The following is a 21513-nucleotide window of genomic DNA, read 5'->3' as shown; positions in this document are numbered from 1 at the left end:
GTCACCCGTTCTCTTCCTTCAATGTCGCCACAGGTAGGACTGGGTAGCGGATGTGCCGACCAGGCAAACCAGTCCCCCCCCATTTTTTTTCCCTCTACCTATTTCCCCTTTTCTTCCCTCTGTCTCACCTCTATTTTTTCATTAGACGTTTTTCTTGTCGTAGGTTCTTCCTTCGATAACTCTTTGTCTCTCTCAGCTCTCTGTCTCTCTTACTTAAATGGCAGCGAGCAACGATCGGAGATCGGCGACAGTGGCGGCAAGCAGCGATCGAAACCTCGATTGGAAGGTATTCTTCTCTTCTCTTCTCTTCTTTTCTCTTCTTCTCTTTTCCTCCTCTTCTTCTCTTCTGAACCTGTGTTCTGTGTTCTCGACCTTCTCTTCTTCTCTTTTCCTCCTATTCTTCTCTTCTGAACCTGTGTTCTGGGTTCTCGACCTAATCACAAATTCCTTTTTGATGGAGTGGGTACGCGATTGATAAAACTATTTGTAAGCTAATTGATAAAACTAGCAATTAAAAGCAATTGATAAATCTATTTTCAGAATCTGGTTTTGCAGATTTCAGTTCTAGTTCTTCTCTCATTGATTTCGGATTTTGTAAATTAAGCTAATCTTCTTTCTTCTATTTTATTGTTTGATGATGATGGTGATGATTTCTGGGTTTTTCATTTGTTAATTTGTTGGTATAAGAATTGTGATCTTGAATTTTCTGGGTTATTTGTGTGAATTGCTGGTTGTTCAAGTAAAGGTTTTTGTCAAATGCAATATACTTGTTTTTTTGAGATTAATAGGAGTTAACACTCTGTTCTTTTGTGTGTGTGTTGTTTCCGACCTGATAATTAAAAAGTTAATGACTTGTTGTCAATGAGAACATAGAAATTTGTTACTAAGAAACTGTGAACATATCATTGTCAACAACTTGTAATTTAACTTCAAATTTTTAACTTCAGATTTGTTGTCAACTTATGATTTAACTTCAGATTACAATGTGAAAGTTAGAAACACAAAACTCAAAATAATTTCAGATATAAATAATTTCATAAATTTTGGGCCTAAATTAAAACAGTGAAAAACTACTTGAAAATTAAGTCAGAAAATGGCCCAAAATAGTTTAAATTAGAAAAGATTAACTAGCTCCTCAAATCCTAGAATTAGAATCTTTTAAGTGATTATACAATAGGATATCGCATACCCACTGGTTGTTTGAAGAACAGAATTAGAATCTAATAATAATGAACAGAATACAGAATGTAGGAACAATTGTTTAGTGAAATCTATTTGATGAATATAATACATATGCAAGTGTTTTATTTTGGTTAGAACTTATGTGTGAGATGGGAATAATAATTATCTATGCAAGTGAAGAATTATTTTGACTGGGAATAAGAATTATTTATTTTACATATTTATGTGTGAGTTTTTGGTTAGAACTTTTCTGCTTTTGTAATGGAGTTGAAAACAGGAGACTAAACTTCTTAATGCCTCGTAACTCGTAATGCCTCATCAACTCGTAATGCCTTGATATTTTTATTCTTCTGCATTTTTGTTGCTAGGATATTTGATCATGCACTGGAAGACCAAATTCAAAATCGGGTCTTGTCCACTCTTTATCTATATGTATATCTTTGTTGGATCCAAAAAGATCAACTCCTTCTCCCATGTTTCATTTCTTCCTAAGTCAACACATCTACGAGTCACCTATACTTGTTAATCCTGAGACCGTTGGTGCAATGCTGCCCAAGCTTGGTAAGCGTGTCATAAAATTTGTGTATGTTTGCTTGTGATGTCAAGGTTTCTTTCTACCTTATGTTAAATTTGTTTCTCTACCCACTTCAGTAACTTAGAATATGAATTTATGGCTATAGCTTGTGCACAAATTGGATGTTTATGTACTTGTCTTAAATGGGAAACTTTTTTCCCTTTCTTTGTTCTGAAACTGATATTTCTGAGTTTCTTTTCTTTGGATTGAGGTTACTTTGCTTTGTTCTATGTAATATCATGAGCTCATATGTTATGATAGACCATCTGCATTCTATTGATGTGAATTAGTGGTGGAAACTGTTGAACATTGTTTTAAATTTTGTTTTTATTAACTTTGAAGTTAATTCATGAATTGAAACACATGATATCTACACTCGTTACCGACATTGGTGGCAAGTTCCCTGTACATTGATGGTTTTTGGGTACTGGCCCCCCACTGTTTTTATGATGAGGAAGAGATTATTACATAGTACGAAACGGAAAGATATAAGACAATCAAGAAGAATAATAAGAAAATCGATGCTCTACCATGTCCCTTCTCATTTGTTGAGTTTATACATATTTATATATGTACTTAAACATGTAAAGGTATATATTGAAACACCTCAACTTAGAAACTTGATTAGTTGAGCTAAGGTATTGGGATAGTGCCTTTAGATGACAACTTAATGCTGTGACTTTTGGCCAAAAAAATAGTGGTGTATTGAACATTGAAAGGGGGGGTGCACGTGCCCCCTGGTCCTCACGTGGCTCCCCCTGTTGATGACTGTTAACCAAGTTGTCAAAGGCCAGGAGTTGTGCAACAAACCTGAAAGAAAAACTAAATCGAGATAAGTTTTACTTAAGATCCTTTATTCAATTTAAGTTCTTCAAAAAGACAAAATGAACAAATTTTCTAAACAAGTTGACCAAAAACCAGCAAGGTTGCAATTCCTTGTTTCACATTCATTCTAGCTCCATTGAGAATTAGAATAGGAGCTAGCTAAATGTTCTCACATATTTTATAAGCTATTGTAAGCTAAGATTGATTGATAGCTGGAAAGCTTAATAAGTGTTACAAACTCTCTTAAATAGGAAGTTACGGAAAGAAATCTACTTTATCAGAAATTAAAGTAAGATATGTGACTCTGGGTAAACACAAACACACACACACGCACAAACATCATATTTAGGACATGCTATTGGCATTTATCTTAGCTTCTTGTACTCCACATATTTGAGTTCCAGAGAAGCCAAAAAGCACATGAAAAATGGATCACAAGATGCTAAAGTGGAGTGCCAATGGGGCAATCACATGCACACGGACACTTGCAAATTAGTCTTAAACTTATTAGTTATGATATGAATTAAACTCAACATTCAACTTAAGTAAAGTGGTGCTCCATTCTGTTTTACAGAAGATAACGAATCATAAATTTAGAGTTTGGAATCTTACTACAATAACTCTAAGAGCAAGTGGTTTTATTTTAGATCTCAGTTTTCTTCCTTCTTCCTTCCTTTTACGTAGAAAAGTCAGTGTGAAAATTGTTATAATTCTTTCCACTTTAATTTGAAGAGGACATGCCCTCAAGCCAGCTTTGACCATAAGTCACTCTTTTTGCTCAAATGGATCCAATCCACAGACTAGTTATGATGATAACTATAGTTGTCTAGTATTACTGTTATTATTACTGTTATGCTTTCTTTTTCTTTTTTTTTTTGGTGATGAGAGGTAATATAGTTTGACTTATTCTTTTTTTTTTTCCCTGGTATAGGAAGTACGGGCTAGATGACAATACAATTGACTTTATTGGCCATGCATTGGCACTCCATATAGATGATAGTTACTTGGACCAGCCTGCCATGGAATTTGTGAAGAGAGTTAAGGTAAAACATTTGGTTCCTGCTTAAGTTATTTGTTTTATTTTTCCCATTGTCTCCACTTTGAAGATCTTGGAATGATTTCTACCCTTTATACACCAATGTTGTGTTTGATCCGTTCAATGCTCTACTGTTTTCTGTTTTTCATTTCATATGGTAGTAAATGATGTCTTAACTACAGACAACTGTCATTTCACATGGAAGTTCAAAGAAACATGGGTCCTATGTTACATTCCATTCTATCAATGGCCATAATCTTAGTTAAAGCACAAGATAACAGGTCTTTCTTTACAATCTCAATCCTAGTTAATTTAATTTGACGAGGTAATACAAGTTGGGAGCAGCTCCTCTCTTCGCGTTTTCCCTCCTTCAAATTGATGTGAATAGTGAGTGAGGTTTTCCTTTTTGCATATTCTGTTTACAGCAGTCAGTGTAATGACTAGCTAATTTACTTCAGCTTTGTTTTTGAAAAGCTATATGTAAAATCTTTAGCTCACTTCCGTGGAGGGTCTCCTTATACTTATCCACTGCATGGACTTGGAAAACTACCTCAGGTGTGTTGTCATTGGAATTGCAAGAACCTTTTAGGGGCTATATAATTTATTCTCAACTTTTTCTAACATTATGGATAGGCATTTGCTCGTTTGAGTGCCGCCTATGGTGGAACTTACAAGCTCAACAAGCCAGAATGCAAGGTAAATTTTTATGCTTCTCTGATATCCTTGAAACCTTATAAATAGCCTTGTTGAGCCTAAGTGCTTTTTACTGGGTTGAAGGGCTAAAGGCTGAGTGAGTGATTCTTTCAACTGGAGAGGGAAAAAATGGATCGTTCATTTAATGCCAAAGATTAAATAAATTCTTTAATTTCCTGCCGAGCAATCGTAAGTTGAAACTGATAGTTTTCATTATCTTTAAATGATTCCCAACAAGTAGCGAAAGAGGAAGAGGATGTTATGCATAGAATGAAAACAAGATAGGTAAAAAAATAAGTGCTTATAGATCATCAAATACCTTGCAAATGCAAGAAAATTTAAAAGATGGCTGCACTAACAGAAGGCTATATAGACCAGCCAAAAACACAAAATAACTTGCTATTTCTGTAAACAAGTGTGGTTGATTTGAGGACCTGAGATGAATGTGTGGCAGCACCAGAAATGATTGATTGAGAAATGAATGCATTATGCTTTTTTTTTTCTTTTTTCTTTTCTTCCAATTAAAGCTGTCAAAACTTTTATATTGGTGTTTACTCTATTTATTCATTTTTTGATCGTCCATATTTGCCTCAAATCATGCTTGTCGACACTGCAGCTTGTCTTACTGAGCGTATACTGTCTTCTATGTTGTCTGAATCAGCCTGGCACTTCGCACGTCAAAGAAATCTGTTTATTTCAGCTGAAAATTGTGCATCTAATATAAATAAGGAGAGTTGTTGTAGTCCACAACAATCAACCTAAAAACCCGAACAATCATTGGGTAGGGTATACTAAGAGGCATCATAAAAATATAGGCATTGATCATTGCTTGCACCTTTCAATTGGTAGCATTTCCCCTCCCCCCCTCCCTTCTCTGATTTTATTTTATTTATTTTTTTTAAACAAAATTTCATGTGTTAATGACTCAACTGACCAACCCTCATTGGATTATTGAATGCATATACTTATTGCACGTTGTTTTGTTGTCACGGAGAACATTAGATCACAACATATGTTGAATGTTAATTGTTGGCTTGCAGACTCTGATTGAAGAAAACCCAACTTGATTTTCCTTGAATTCTTTAGAAAACATAGTTCAAGGCCAACAATAGAGTGTTGGATGGGACTCTATTATATATATATATATATATATAAGCAACACATGTAGGTGGTTCATAGAGCTATTATTTGCCTTTGGTGTTTGATATAACTGGGTTACAGTGCATTAAGTAGGTAGGGTGAGCAATGAGCATATAAATTGTTTGGGTTAATTACAATTTATCCCCTTGTAGTTTTGTCCAAAAACACTATACCCCTATCAGGTTTAAAAGTATACACATAATCTCCTTGGTTCTTGTTGGCATTAGTGCTAGTGATACATGGTATTTTTGCGATCTTTTGGCATCTTCTGTTATCTGTGTTGCTTATCATCAAGGATCACCTCTATTCTTTGAAGTTTTGGATTGTTATATGCATTTCTACTAAATTGGTTTATAAAATTATTTATATATGAGTTTAGATGCAATTGATAATATGGTAATGTTTTCCTTGTTTATTTTCTTTGCAGATTGGTTTCTGATGACGTTTGGAAGCATACTTGCAATTGAAGATCAACTGTTGAACTTAGTTCTAGTTGCAAATCAAGATTGAATGTTTTTTTTTTCTTTGGACTCAACGTTAGTTCATTTTGGAATATGATATGATGATTTTTTTTATTATACTTAATGGATTATTATTAAATTTTCTTGATGGATATATTTTCATTTATAATATAAATTATTTAGTGAATTTTTTTGTGGAGTGGTATATAACAACTAGTGGATTTCTTAGTACATTTAAAAGGCTATTTAGATATGAGTAGGGATATTTGTGAAATAATAATTTAAATTGAAATATAAAATATGAAACAAGTTCAGTGACGAATTTTTTTCGTCATTTGTACTTATTATTATGACAAAGTGATTATTTGTCGTTAATAAATATTTTTTGTGACAAAATTTATTGTAGCTTATATATGAAAGATTTGGTTGATTTTGTTGTTTGGTGACTAAAAATTTTGTCACGTATATATATTTTTGTCACGAAATATATTTCGTCATCCAAATATGACTTTTGGAGACGAAAAATGTCATCATTTTTATATTTTACTGTGACGAAATTATTTCCTCATCAATGATCAACATGTGTGACAAATTTATTCGTCAACTAAAGTTATAGACGTGGTACTGAATACCTATTTGGTGACGAAAATGAGGATTATTGGTGACAAAATATTGTTTTATTGGTGACAAAAAGTTTTGTCACTGAAGTAATTTCATTGGTGACGAAATTATTTTTCGTCACGATACTTTTTAGTGACAAACATTCAATGACGAACACGGTGACGAAAATATTTCCTCACAAATATATATAGTGACGAAATTAGCTCTTTGGAGAAGAAAAAAATTCGTCATCCAAGACCCAATTTGTTGTAGTGAATCGTTATAGTACGGAGACTTTGCGGGGGTCGCGAGCCTGAGTGTCTTCTCTTCTTCGAGCCCTTTTAGTCCTTATTCTCTCAAGCTTAGAGTAGCGTATCCTGAAAGTCTTTGATTGTGTATCGCTCGACCTGAGGCTTCTACTTTCAGTCCGTGATAGTGTGACTTGTCTGTCACAATCTTCTCAGTGGCAATAGTGTGTGTTGCCTTTGCGTCCCTCTTTTATTGATTTTTGAGTACATGTAATTTCTTCATTCCACATACATCCCGTAGGCCTCAAAAGGAATGAGAAGTGAAACACTAATTACTCATATGAATTTTGTCAAAACACACACTCCTCTCTCTCTCTCTCTCTCACACATTGTGTGGTGAGTTATAAAATATGTTTTCAATCGGTCAATAAAATTTCCAACATGAGTAAGTATAAAGTTTGAAACAAAGTAGTACATGAATAAATTATACTAAATTATTATTGTAACTTTCATGAATAAATTAATATTTTATAAAATATTGTACAACTTAACTTTAAAAGATGCCGATTTTAGATAGGAGCTAACTTCAAAAGATGCCGATTTTAGATTTCAGCTATTGGACTAATGTTGACTGTGTCATTAGACTTCGCTGTCTCCTCAAAGTTGGCACCATTCATTTTAGCTGTAGGCATATTATCATGCAAAGAAATGGTCATCATCATAAATGCCCCTTTTAAAACCCTCTATATATATACACTCCCCCACTTTAGCAAATACCATTCTTAACTCTCCAATACTCTCTTGAAGCTAGTTCAAAAACCCTAGTAGCTATGGTACTTTGATTTTCTTTTTTATTTTAGAGTTAATTATGTAATTTTGATCCCCAAAAAAATGTTAGTCTTGTGTTATTTTAATTTTTAATTTAAATTATGTCAATTTGGCCTCCTAATGTATAAAAATGTTTCAATTTGATCCCCAATATTTCAATTGTCCACAATTGCTTCTATAAACAGAGTTAAATTGAGAGACGAAATTAAAATACTTTTTATGCAGTGGAAGATCAGATTGACACAATGTAAACATTAAGAATCAAAATGACACAAGAATCATATTTTGAAAACCAAAAATATGATTAACCATTCATTTTGTGTATTACCCTGTTTGGTGTTCACCTTATTTTTCTGGTTTAACTGTTTATTTCTCAAAATCTCTTACAGGAGAAAGCTGAGCTTATTGAGGGCAAGACTGATTGGAAGGGTAGAACTGCTAGGAAGGACAAACATGGAGGAATGCTATCCGCTACACTTGTATTAGGTAATCGCAAAACTGACTGATGTTAGTATAAAGCAGAAATGATCACTGAAATAGAACACAAAAAATGCACACCACTGAGAGTCATCCCAAAGTGTGAGTGTGAGTATTGAATTGTTGATTACTATTCCATTTAAAAGTTTAAATTATTGGAGTGGTAATTTTATTACTTTTAGGATAAACGGCACAGAACCTAAAGTTTAAAATATTTTGGTTTAAGTTTCTAGGTTTTGATTTTGTCAATTAAGTCCTAAACTATTAAGTTTGAATCAAATTAGTCTTGAGGACAATATAAAAATAAAATAAAATCCCAAAAGTTATATAAAATTGTTATATAGCCTGAATTTTAATTTATTGTTAATTTAATTATTATATCATTAACTTTTTTTTATCAGTAAAAAAAAAAATTATTGATGAAATCAACATAAGTACATATGGAATTATATCAATAAAGAAGAGGGAAGTGTACACAAAATATCATAGTAAAACTCCTTGATTCCAACTAGGTTAATTATCCTCTGTGTGTGTGTAGTTTAGAATTGATATCAGAGCTTAGATTCTCAAATTTAGTAATATTAATAAATGAGCATTAGATATATTGAAGAAGTCGAAGCGGATAATTTAAATAATACTATTGCACCACAAATAGTAATCGAACAAGATAATACTATAATCAGGTTAGTAAAAAATTTAACAAAAATCTTTAAAAAAAATCAATTATAAATTATACACGAAATTTGACATCTACTATTAAATAAAGGTAAGCAAAGCTATTGTAGAAAATAAGTAATAAACTACTAAAGATAATTATCCTTATCCTGGGAAATTCTCCAAAGGAACATTTTGAATTAATCTCATCAGAAAAAATAAAAAAATAGATCTAAGTAATTATAGTTTAAAAGAACAAGAAGTAATGGCAAAATAAGAAAAAGATAATGAAACCAAAATAAAATAATATTAGAAATAGCCAAAAAATTAGATAAAATGTATAATCATGTATTAGAAGGGGACGTCTGTCGAGGAAAGAGCTAAAAAAAGCCTTTGAAGAACTTGGAGCTTGGATTCCCGACTGGAGAGCTTTGCGTGGACTTTGCAACGCTGATGCCAATGGCAATGGATTCATCTCCGAGGAGGAGATGAACAGCCTCATCTTATTATATGCTCTGTAATTTGGTTATACTGTTAAGTAAACACTTTGTAATAAAGGATGGAAATTTTCAAATTCATCGGCCACTATGGAGTAAACTACTAGACATGGAGTCTTAACTGATGGCAAATCAAAGTGATGGAGGATGGCAGCCGGTGGTTCGACGTCATAGCGGAAGAAGAGGAGTTTGGAATAGTTGGTCGAATGTGTCTATCTACTCTGTTTTTGTGGATAATCTACCGGAAGACATGCGAGCTAAAGGGTTGTACTCAATATTCTCTAACTACGGTGTAGTGGTAGATACTTTCATTCCGAACAAGAGGAGGAAAATGTCAAGGTCCCGTTTTGGTTTTGTTAGGTACAATTGCTCTGTTGCAGCAGACATGGCTGTCCAAAAAGCTAATGGACTCTGGTGTGATGATAAAGCATTAAAGGTAAAAATGGCGGATTTTGCGAAGGACTATGGTATGAAGTATAAGGCTAGATCAACAACGCAGTCTAGAAAGTTTGCAGAGAAACCCATTAGAACCCATGTTGGCTACCAAGCTAAGAGATCTTTTGCGGAGGTGGTGAGCGGTAAGGTAGCAGGGTCCAATACCACCTACACCATCAAAGCCTATGAGGAAGGCAATGGATGGCTATATGAAAGTGTCATAGCCAGGTTAAAACCAATTCACGCCGTGGAAGACTTTCAGAAAGAAATAGCAGTAAGAGATCTTGGGGAAGTTCAAGTTAGAGTCGGTGGTGGTCGAGATCTGGTACTATCATTCCAATCAAAGGAGGCCATGAAGGAAAAACTTATGTTAATGAAGAGTTGGCTCAATGAATGGTGCGATTCAGTCCTCGAATGGAAACAGGGGATGTCCATGGCCCAAGAACGGCATGTCTGGCTTAATTGCTATGGTGTTCCACTAAATCTTTGGAATTGTAACACTTTCATTAACATTGGCAAGGCATGGGGTGTTGTGTCTGCTTTAGATGAGGATACTCAGAACTTAAACCATTTTCAATATGGGAAAGTGAAGATTGCGACAAGCTTTATGGAACCCATTAATCAAATCCTCAATTTAGAATGCAAGGGTGCTCTCTACCCAGTTAGGGTGTGTGAGGAGCAAATCATTTTCATCAAAGATACGAAGATGTGTGGCCTCACCAATTCATCTGAAGGACATTTTGATGGTATCCGAAATGATGTTCTTGTAAAAGAGGACAATCAGATTGCAGATAGAGGGAGTAAGCATGAGGAAGATGATGTCCATGTGGCTATCTTTGATGGCAATGAGGTGGACTCGAGAGCTGAGGTGGAACGAATAGCAGCTGTGGAAGCACATGTTAGCAGCAGCGTCATGGTGGAGGATGACCAGCTCAGGGTCACTTCGGTGGTGGCTGAATCAGATCTGCAAATAGGTTTGTCAGAAGATATCGGCTACGCAGGCCAGGATAGCCCTGCAAGACTGCTGGTGAGTCCCAAGAAGAGAGCCGTTGATGGAGGTGGGAGGTTCGAAGGAGAAATTCAAACTTCTGGAGTGATCAAAACCTTGTGCGGGCCTGATAATATGGGCCGCGGGATTAAGTTAGTAGTGGATCTGAAATCAACCCATGAGTATAATGGATCTGATGTGGGCTCAGTTTTGGACCATTCGGTTGTCGGCCCAAGTAAGCTAGCTCCTCTCACTGTTGGGTTGGCTCCTATAGATATTTGTAACCCAAACTTACCTGCTGCTCCGATATTTCAAAGTGATGGGGTTTTGGGTCATCTTCATCCCCAGCAAATTGGGGGTAGCTCACCCCCAAATAGTTTCACTTCTTTAAACTTTCAGAGGAAAGCAACTAGCAAAAAGCATCGGCAGATGAAAAGCTTACAGATTGGATCTTCTCGATTCGGGAAATCTACTCTGAACCTGCGTAAGGGAGCTGTCTTTAGATCAGCAGCAGCTACCATGTCTCTATCCATGGCAAGTAAATCCAGTAGAGGGAGGGTTGATCTGTCTGAGGCGGAAGCAACTTTGGAATTGGGTAAAACTCTCGGCATTGATTTTGAAGGCAAGGATGAGGAGGTTATTAGCAAATTGCTGCAGCTAGAAGCCAACGATTTGGAGAAAGTTAGAACACGGGGTGGGGATGCCAACTAGGCTAATACTGTCAGGGGTCCAAAAGTGTTTAATTTGTTTTCATGAGGATTCAATCATGGAGTATAAGAGGGATTGGCAGTCCAGAGAAAAGAAGGTAGTTCAAGAAAGTACTCTGGAAAGAATAGAGGATGGTTGCTGTGATGCTGGAGTTCTGGTTGTCCGGGGCTTGCAAGTTTGTAGTGGTTGCTGGAGTTCTGGTTGTCCGGGGCTTGCAAGTTTGTGTGTGCTGTTAGGCTGTTTGTAGGCGTGAAGTTGTTTGGCGGTGTGTGCTGTTTTTTAGTCATCTTCTAGCTGGTTTTTGCTGTGTTTTTGCTGTTGGTGGGTTAGTCCTCTGTTAGTGGTTGCTGTGGGATAGTCATCTGTCTCATGCTTCAGAAATGGGAAGGCTGGCTATCTGTTTTCATCAGTATGGGAAGGTCGTTTGGTCTGTTTCAACAGATTGGTCTGCTTTCATCAGAATGGGAAGGTTGTTGGTCTGTTTTTGCCTTCATCAGTAGTGTAGGCTATGATGTTTAGTGTTTTGATCAGAATTGGGTATTGCCTTCTGTTGTTGCCTTTTCTTTTCCTCTTTCTGTTGGTTTCTCACCAACTGGGAGCTGGGTGCTTTTAAGCCCCAAACTCCTTTTTATTGATGTAATCTTTCGTTCCTCGTTTGTTTCATCAATAAAATTTTTCTTTGCCGATCAAAAAAAAAAAAAAAAATGTATTAGAAGAATTAAATAATAGTAGAATTAATTCCAAACTATACGCACACAGAAGATAATTAAGTCATCAACAGAATACTTAATTTAACAATAAATTAAAATTCGGGCCTTATAATAGTTTTATATAATCTTTGGGTTTATATTTTATTTTTATATTGTCCTCAGGACTAAATTGATTCGAATTTAATGTTTTAAGGACTTAATTGACAAAATCGAAACTTTGGGAACTGAAATGAAAAAAAAATGTTAAACTTTAGGGACTATAGTTGTAATTTATCCTATTTATATATATGAAGAACTTTTTAAAGCATGTGATTATCTGAAATATTACTCCATTAGTTTTTTATTTTTATTTTTTTATTTTATTTTTTATTTTTTATTTTTTTGGTGTGTGTATCAAACTAAATGAAACTACAATTCCACAACTATAAATAGGGCTTAGACCATTAAGATTCCTTTCAATGTGAAAATGGTGGTGTCAAACTAGTAATAAAGCTCCATTACCCATGAATTAATATGTTAATGATTTTGATATAACCCTTGTAACAGATAATTGATTTTTGGTAACTAATGTGTATTTAAATGTCATATGAAATTATTGAAAAAAACATTTATATTTTTATTAAACAGCAATGCTAGGTATCATGAAAAACCTTTCATGAAAATAATTATGAAAGTTTTGTGATCTTTAAATTACACTTAGAATAAAGCACCACACACTAATCAAGGTAATCTAAAGATCATAAATTTTTCATGATCATTTTCATGAAATTTTTTTCATGATACCTAACTTTTCCCCTTATTAAAATATGCCAATAGTGTGTCTGTTCTGGTATGTGTTGCAGCTGCCTTTGGATTTGAGAACGTGGCGACACTTGCAATGGCAGTGAACTTAGTGACCTACTTCAATGGTGTGATGCACTTTAACATACCCCAAGCAGCTAACCAGCTAACCAACTACATGGGTACTGCGTATGTGCTCTCCATTCTTGTGGCCTTCCTCGCAGATACTTACATCGGCAGATTCAATGCTGTTCTCATCTCTGCATGCTTCGAGTTTCTGGTACATATATGCTTCATCATTATGTAAACTATGTTATTTATACTTCATCAATAATGATGATCAATGTTTTTGCCATGTTGTCTTTTACTCTTATTGCTACCTATGCAGTCTATGTTACTTATAGTTTATCAATAATGTTGATCAATGATTTTGCAATATTGTCTTTTACTCTTATTGCTACCTATGCAGTATATATAATTCTAAAAATGAATTTTATCAATACTTCTAGACATGTATTTTAATTTTTCTAATGTATATTTAATTTAATTTTTTTCACAAAAGTATCATATAATTTTTAAATAATCTCGATCATGTATTTGAATTATTATGAAATTAAAATTGTAATATAACATTGCATGAGTAGGGTAAATAAAAGAATAATTTTCAATACTTAGCTTACATTTCAAAAGAGGAGGAGATAGTAATCTTAAAATAGTACAATTTTTATTTTAGAATTTATCGAATTGATGTATCCTTAACATATATATATATATATGTATAGTTTATAAAATGTAATATATATATATATATGTAATGATATTAAAGCCATATTAAAATAATTAAATAAGCAAGTAAAATTGTGTATAGTAATTTTTCACATAACACTATAAGAAAAAGAAAAACACATCGTCACTATAAACGATTTAAACTTGATACTGAATTTTTTTTATTTTATTTTATTTTTTATTTTTTGAACCTTCTAAAAATAAACTAAAGAAGAGAGTATAGTAAATGGTTTCTCAAGTCTTAAATTGATATCTAATTCCTAAAATTGAGCTTATGAAATAATAAAATTATAGAGATATAATGTTTTTAGCAAACTTATCATGTACTTGTATTCCATTTTTCTTTTTAAATTTGTTGTCTTATTGTGTACTTATTCGTCATTCATACCTGATGACTTCCTTGTTGATTTGTATATATAGGGACTTGTATTACTAGCAGTGCAAGCTCACTTCCCCAAACTCATACCACCTCCTTGTAACGTTTTCGATCCAACTGCTCAATGCACCCAAGTCGGTGGAGGCAATGCTGTGCTCCTCTTTGTAGCAATCTACCTAGTTGCTGCTGGTAGCGCAGGAATAAAAGCGTCATTGCCTACACATGGTGCTGATCAGTTCGAAGAAAAAGACCCTAAAGAGGCCAATGAGATGTCCAGCTTCTTCAACTGGCTCTTACTAGCTGTGTGCATTGGTGGTGTTGTTAGTCTAACCTTTGTTGTGTGGATGCAAGATAACAAAGGTTGGGACTGGGGATTTGGAATATCATCCATTGCCATGTTGATGGGGATTACAATCTTTGTCTCTGGATTGCCGCGCTATAGGATACATGTTATTCGAGGAAGTAGTGTCATCGTTGAGATCATACAGGTCTGGTTATATATATATACTTGAGGCTACCAGCATATCTATTATCATTTGCAATACATAAAGTGATATTTATTTGTACCAATGTTATATTTTTAGGTGTATGTTGCTGCTTTCCGCAATAGGAAGTTTCGTCTTCCTGAGGATTCAGAAGAGCTATATGAAATCTATAGGGATAAGGAAGCTGCAATAGAAACAGAATTTCTACCTCACACATATGCTATGAGGTTGTATTCCTTACTTCTTGTCCTCAAATTTGAGTAAAATATAATATACCAATAATCATACCTAATAATTTTTTTGTAAAATTGTTTCTAGGTTTCTAGACAAAGCAGCAGTCGAAACAACTCTAATACAATATCAAAGACCAGAAACTTTGAGTCCGTGGAAACTTTGCAGGGTCACTCAAGTAGAAAATGCGAAAATCATCCTAGGCATGGTTCCAATCTTCTGTTCCACATTTTTTATGACCCTTTGCCTGGCTCAACTGCAAACCTTCTCTATCCAACAAGGTCGAACCATGGACACAAGTATCACTAAATCTTTCAAGATCCCACCGGCTTCCCTCCCCATCATTCCCATCGTCTTCCTTATCATTCTAGTCCCGGTCTATGACCAAATAGTTGTACCATTTGCCCGGAGGATCACTGGCCACCCCACCGGCATAACTCACCTACAACGTGTTGGGGTTGGCCTTGTGCTCTCTTCCTTGTCTATGGCAATAGCTGGACTAATGGAAGTGAAACGAAAAGAGGTTGCGAAATCCCACAATATGCTTGATGCGCTCCCAGTGGTCCAACCATTGCCCATTAGTGTTTTCTGGCTATCATTTCAGTACTTCATATTTGGTGTTGCTGACATGTTTACATACATTGGACTTCTTGAATTTTTCTACTCCCAAGCACCAAAAGGCCTAAAATCCATGTCTACTTGCTTTTTGTGGAGCTCGATGGCTGTTGGGTATTTTCTAAGCACCATTATCGTAAACATAGTCAACAGTGCGACAAAGCGAATAACCAACAGTGGAGGTTGGTTGGCAGGAAACAATCTTAACAAAAACCATTTGAATCTATTCTACTGGTTGCTTTCTATATTGAGTTTGGTTAATTTCTTTGTCTATTTGTTCATTGCTAAAAGGTACAACTATAGGCAATTAAGTACCAAGGTTTCAAGTGAGAATAACAATGAGCAAAAATAAAGAGACCACACTGAATGACATTGAACATGTTCATGTTTGTTTTCTTTTTTATTCGTTTTGTGTTTGTTTGGTGCTGATGTAGAGTGTATGGAGGCAACTTCATTGTTTCTACTAGGAAGATTTGATCACAACAAATGTATTACTCTATAAATGTAGCAGTGTCAATCTCATCATTTCCATTGTTACGTTAAAGGGTTACATCGTTTGAATTGAATGTTTTCAAGAAATAAAAAGAAAAAAAGAGTAAATTAGAATTATCTTTGCTGAAATTTTTGGTGTGTAGTACTTATGTAGCCTTTGGCAATTTAGAACCTTCTTTTTCTTTGCCATATCATTTTTTATTTCTGAAAGGATTCTTCACCAAACAAAGAAAATTGACCTAAGCAAAATATTAGCAACTGAAATGAGTTGTAGTGAAGTGTGTGGTTGTTGGAAATGTGGCGAGCCCAACAACTAGCCCTCCTGTCTTTTTCACAAATATGTGCAGTATGAAATGAGTGAGAGTCTTTAAGGCTGAAAAATTTGCAAAAAAGTCCACTAATTTATCGAAATGCCAAACCAAGTTCGTATCATCAGACCCAGAGTCACTACCTAATCTTTTTAAAGAAACTAGAAAATCTTGACTCCTATTAATATAGGTCACTGTCTGTTGTAACCAGAAAGTCTAATATGAGAGTTTAGGTGTGAAAGGGGAATGTCATGAATTGAGCACCCTAAGCTCACCTGATCAAAATATCGACTTCTAATAATTATTGATATGAGAATCATTGTAAAAATATTTTCATAATTCAATTATTAATGCCAATTTTACTATGTGAAGAAAACAAGTATAGAGTAAATCACTTATTTTGAAAAGATTTTATCCTCTTTATGATGAAAAATATTTTATTGAGAGTTTTGCAAAAAAAATTATGGAAAACCCTTGTAAGAGAGATAGAAGCACCTCCAACTTAGGTGAAATGCCCTCCAACCAATGAGCAACGATAGAGATATTTCAGATAAGCAAATAGCCTCATGGTAGCATGCTAGATATAGTAAGAAAGGCAATCACAAGCAAGATGCAAAGAAACAAAATGAAGCTCACCTAGTACTCCTTTGTACCAAGCTAAAGCAAAAAGGGTTAGAAAAGTAAAATGCATTGTCTGAGATGCACAAATCCACTAAATACAACAAAACTCATAAAAATTAATCTTATAGGCCTAATTGCCACTAAAGTGTCATATGAAATATCTCAACCATGGTAGGTTACTTAGCTACGTATGATCAGTATAACAAAATAGCAACAATATCTATAAAAATACAATAAATCAAGCTTAGATGCAAAACAAGCAAGATAAGTAAAATCTACCCCTTATGGAAATAAGTCAAGACCTCACTCGAATAACAAGATGAAGACTTGAATCCATGAAATATTATTTTCGAGGAAAGTAGACTCTAACCATTATCGAAAGCAAAACTACAATACTAGAAAATGCAAGAAAGTAAGTAAAAAGATAGAAGATAAATGAAATCTACCTACAACACATGAGAATGAGTATGAATCTTATTCAAAGAACAAAACCAAAGCTTGGGCTTCTTATACAATAGATTTGTGTATGGATTCCACCATCTTCACAAAAATTACTTTACAAACACAATAGAAAAGCTAATCTACACAAATTGAGAAAAGAGGGGGGATGGGGGTAGATGACACAATAAATCTACTCTAAAGACATAGAAAGAGGCGTGAGCTAGAATCAAAGGCCTCAATCCATGAAAAAGAGTAGATTCAATCAATCATCAAAGGCGAAGCAAGATTATGAACATGAAATAAAGCATTAAACAATAAAAGAAAATACACAATGATAATTATCTACCCTCTAAGAATGGAAATGAGCATGGAATCCCCAAATCCATGAACTAATGGATTAAGGAGGTAGATTCAAACATATCAAATGAATAAACCATGTTTGGATGCTACGAAAATACAAGAAAGTGAAAAAGAAAATGAGACAATGAAGCTACACCAACAACCTATGGGATTTGGCCAGAATCCCCTAATTATTCCAGCCCAACAATCACTATAATCCAACAATATCAAAGAAAAGGAATGTTTGGATGGAGAGAAAGAAAAAAAAAAGAAAAGAAAAGAAAATAGGCTTTTTATATTCTTCTAAGTCTCAAACAAGTGTTTATATAAGCCAAGGGAGCCTTTGGAATATGCCATTTCGTATGGATATTCGGAATATATTTGTATCACATTTTCCAAAATGCTGGGGAAACCACGTCTCTCATGAAGCTATTTGAGACGCCTAATACCCACAACCACCCAACTCTTCTTGCGGGCTAGGTATCACTGTGACCATAGAAAAAAGTAATAGCGGTTGTAGATATGATCTCACCACATGATCACTTGTGAGTATAATCATCACTAGTGTAAGAAACTGTGTGTATGATCTTTACCCGCAAGTATGACCCACGGGCTCATCTGCGAGTTTGTGAAAGACTAAGGGTGGACGAACAGACATATGACTAACTGTTTTCTTGAATATTTTTCCTCTTTTTGCTCAATTCGACTTTGTCTTCGCTCACTTTGGAAAGAAATAGGTTTTTTGATTACAAAAATGTGGAGTTGAACTAAGTCGAACGCTCGAAATGGCATCTTGTATCTATGAAAACTCTTTTTTGAAAACAATTTAAGGGCTTAGAAACATTTTGGCTAAAAAGGGTTCAAGGTTGGGAATTCCCTTCATTTGGAAGGCTTTGCTCAAAGGTAATTGAGATCTGTCTTTGTTTCATCATCGTGGGATCATTTGGAGGTGTCCAATCCTTAAGGCTGGTCAATAATGGTGTGTGTATATTTATCGAAATATCCATATCCACAATAGAAGGCAAATGAACTTATTATGAAAGTTGCAACTAGGGTTGTTCCGGGTCAGTTTGGCTCAGGTATACCACGACACTATTGGTTTAGAGAAGTAGTCATCCATTATTGACCAATCCACTGCTTGAAATTGACCGAATCAAAAGACTAAGTTTGGCAGTCAGTTCGGTTGATTTCGAACACCTGGTAGAAAAAATAGGGAGAAAGAAATTATAAAAAATGAAATTTAAATTTCAAAATGAGAAACTTTTTTTTAGATTGAGGCAAAATAAGAAAACTTAAAATCATATATTTATTTAAATACACACATAGACACACACACAAATATATATATATATATATATAGATCTGAGAAACCAAATGTGAAAGAGAAACAAATAGAGGAAAAGTATAAAGTGAGGGCTTCCCACTTCAGCTCAGCAACGCTGCTGTGGGATCTCCTCGGAAGAGTATCTCACTGGGCAACTAACAATTCAGAACCTTGTCTCGCTTCATGGGTGTAATGTGAAATGAGAAATGATAGTCTGGATCTAAAAAAGTCATAGAAAATCCACTAATCACAAGAAATACAAAACTCAGACTACATCACCAGACTTGAAGTCGCCACCAAATCTTTTGGAAAAATTAAGAAATCCTGACTCGTGCCAAAGGCCACTGTCCATCCCAACCAAAGTGTCTTGGCTTGAGAGTTTAGGTATGAGGGGGACAAAGACATGAATTGAGCAACCCCACTCATCCAATCAAAGATCAACTTCTACTAGTCATTGATATGAGAATTATTAACACATTATGATCATATAACCCAATTATTAGTGCTACCTTTACTCTATGGAGTAGACAAGTATATAGATCAGATCACGTACTTTGGAACACTCTAATTTCTCGCCATTTGAAAAAAATTTGAAAATAAAAATCTCAGGGAAAAAGCGATATGACTAATGCACAAAGAGATTGGAACCATCCCAACTTAGGCAATGTGACCTCCATACAATGGGAAATCAAGGAAGTATAACACATAAGCACATAGCCTTATGGTATCATGCTAGACATAATAAGAAGCAAACACACATGGGATGCAAAAGAAAAGAGAAAAACTCACCGAGTACTCCTTTGCACCATGCCACGAACGTAAAGGGAAATCAATGCATGAACTTAGATGCGAAGCTAAATGATATGCGAAAGAAATGAAAACGAGACTTACCGCATACTCTAGCTAAGTGCAACAAAAAACAACTAATTAGAAATATGCATGATCATAGATGTACTAATCTATAAAATGCAATTACAATCATGAGATGAATCCTACGAGCTCGGACACTATCAAGATGGCATATGAATGATCAAGAGATACACACTACATAACTATCAGGGTACAATGGTCTGAGCTCGGATGCATGATCTAAACATGTGGATGTCGTGATGACAAAATAAGGTAATTAAAGCAATAAAGATAAATTCTAAAAGTAGGAAGAGAGTAAGGTTAGGGATAAGAGAAACCTATTCCAATGCACACGACAAGCATAATAACTTCCATAACTTAAAATGAATGCTTCAGCAAGGATAAAAAGGTCCTAACCCTCATACGCATGAAAACAAATATAGACTAGTCGAATCCATGATAAAATGATTTGAGAATGTAGATCCAACTTATCCTCATGGAGGAAATTGTCCCTGGGTTTCTACATCATCGATAATCCTTAAAGTAATAAAATAAAGAAGGTCCAACAAGGATAGAGAGATTCTCACCATCTAACACATGAAAAGGGATATAAACTACCCAAGAGAAGGGAGATTTAATCTATGCTCGCGGAGGAAACCCTGTTTGGGCTTCTATATCAACAAAAATCCATAATGGAGAAAACTACAGAAGGCTCTAACAAGGATAAAGAGATTCGTAATTTCTAGCTCATGAAAAGGGGTATAAGCCACCCAAATTAATAAAATAGCAATGGGAAATGAGATTCAATCCATAGGCTTCTAAACGGAAATAAATCAATAAAAAGCAAGTCAGACTTTACCAAAGTCACTATATAGGCCTCCACTAGCCATAGAAAGGGCAAGAAGAAGAAAGCATCAAACTAAACTATCAAAAGAACAATCCAACAACGATCTCAAAATCTCAAGAAAGCTCCAACCATAAAGAAAAAGTGATAGAAGATGAAATAAACTTAAGGATGGAAGTAGGGATGACCTTTAAGATAGTAAAGATAGAGCCCAAGGTAAACTCCAATCCAAGCTCCCTCAAGCTAACAAAGATCTCTAGCTTCAAGTCTCCAAGCAAAGACATGAAGAGGATAGTCCAAATGTAGAGAATATGTATGAATATCAATGTCCAAGTCTCACTAACCTTCACTTAAATTGATTAATTTACTCAAATAATTAGCTTAGTTAAATTAAGGTCACTCAATCAACTAAATAGATTGTGTAATAATACTAAAATTTTCTAACCCTTAATTCTTCAAGATGAGGGGTTTTTATAGGGTTGGGGGGCTTGGAATATGCCATTTGATCCTTAAGTATCCAGATGGCATATTCCAAGGTGTTAGGGGACATCTCATGAGAAACCTGTTTGGTTGGTGTCAAAATTTTTTTGCCAGATAACACTTGTCCGGCCGATTGATAGTAGTCTGTCGTATTTCCTCCAAAATCTATTTGGCTGGACAAAAACGATTTGGGCGTGTTGGTCCTGATAAAACCTATCTGGATGTGCTCGCACTAAACAAAGTTGTCCGTCGCTTTGCTCAAAAGTTGTCTGGCCGATTGGGGGATCTCCTAGAAGGATAGCCGAGCGCCCAAAAGTTCAAACCCCCGTTTGGGTTCACAATGTGCAATGTGAAACAAATGAGAGTCCAAATCTGGAAAATCTGTAAAAAAATTTGCTAATCACAAGAAATGTCAAAAGTGGACTACATCACCAGATTCAAAGTCGCCACCTAACCTTTTGGGAAAACTAGGAAACTCATGACTCA

At 34.9% G+C, this 21513-nt stretch overlaps 1 protein-coding gene across 1 annotated transcript; it reads left to right on the top strand.

Annotated features, from left to right (window-relative positions):
- Window positions 1-1899: 1899 nt before the first annotated feature.
- On the top strand, window positions 1900-15950 carry LOC114297381 (protein NRT1/ PTR FAMILY 4.5). The gene is made up of 8 exons (XM_082889347.1): window positions 1900-1967; window positions 3513-3624; window positions 4251-4313; window positions 7977-8073; window positions 12899-13116; window positions 14043-14486; window positions 14583-14710; window positions 14802-15950. Exons 1-8 carry the CDS (start codon window positions 1900-1902, stop codon window positions 15679-15681), a joined length of 2010 nt encoding a protein of 669 aa, XP_082745473.1. The 3' UTR covers window positions 15682-15950.
- Window positions 15951-21513: the final 5563 nt, after the last annotated feature.

This window comes from Camellia sinensis, chromosome 9, assembly GCF_055761805.1.
Source record: "Camellia sinensis isolate YWXY chromosome 9, ASM5576180v1, whole genome shotgun sequence".
NCBI lineage: Eukaryota > Viridiplantae > Streptophyta > Magnoliopsida > Ericales > Theaceae > Camellia > Camellia sinensis.
This window is presented reverse-complemented; position numbering and strand designations above follow the sequence as displayed.

What these genes read in the sequence shown, in the direction of transcription:
- LOC114297381 (XM_082889347.1), top strand. Translation starts at nt 1,900, where the DNA reads ATGGGAAACTTTTTTCCCTTTCTTTGTTCTGAAACTGATATTTCTGAG. An exon ending in AATTTGTGAAGAGAGTTAAG is followed by an intron (nt 3,625 to 4,250) that starts GTAAAACATTTG and finishes CATTATGGATAG; the next exon opens with GCATTTGCTCGTTTGAGTGC. An exon ending in TCAACAAGCCAGAATGCAAG is followed by an intron (nt 4,314 to 7,976) that starts GTAAATTTTTAT and finishes AATCTCTTACAG; the next exon opens with GAGAAAGCTGAGCTTATTGA.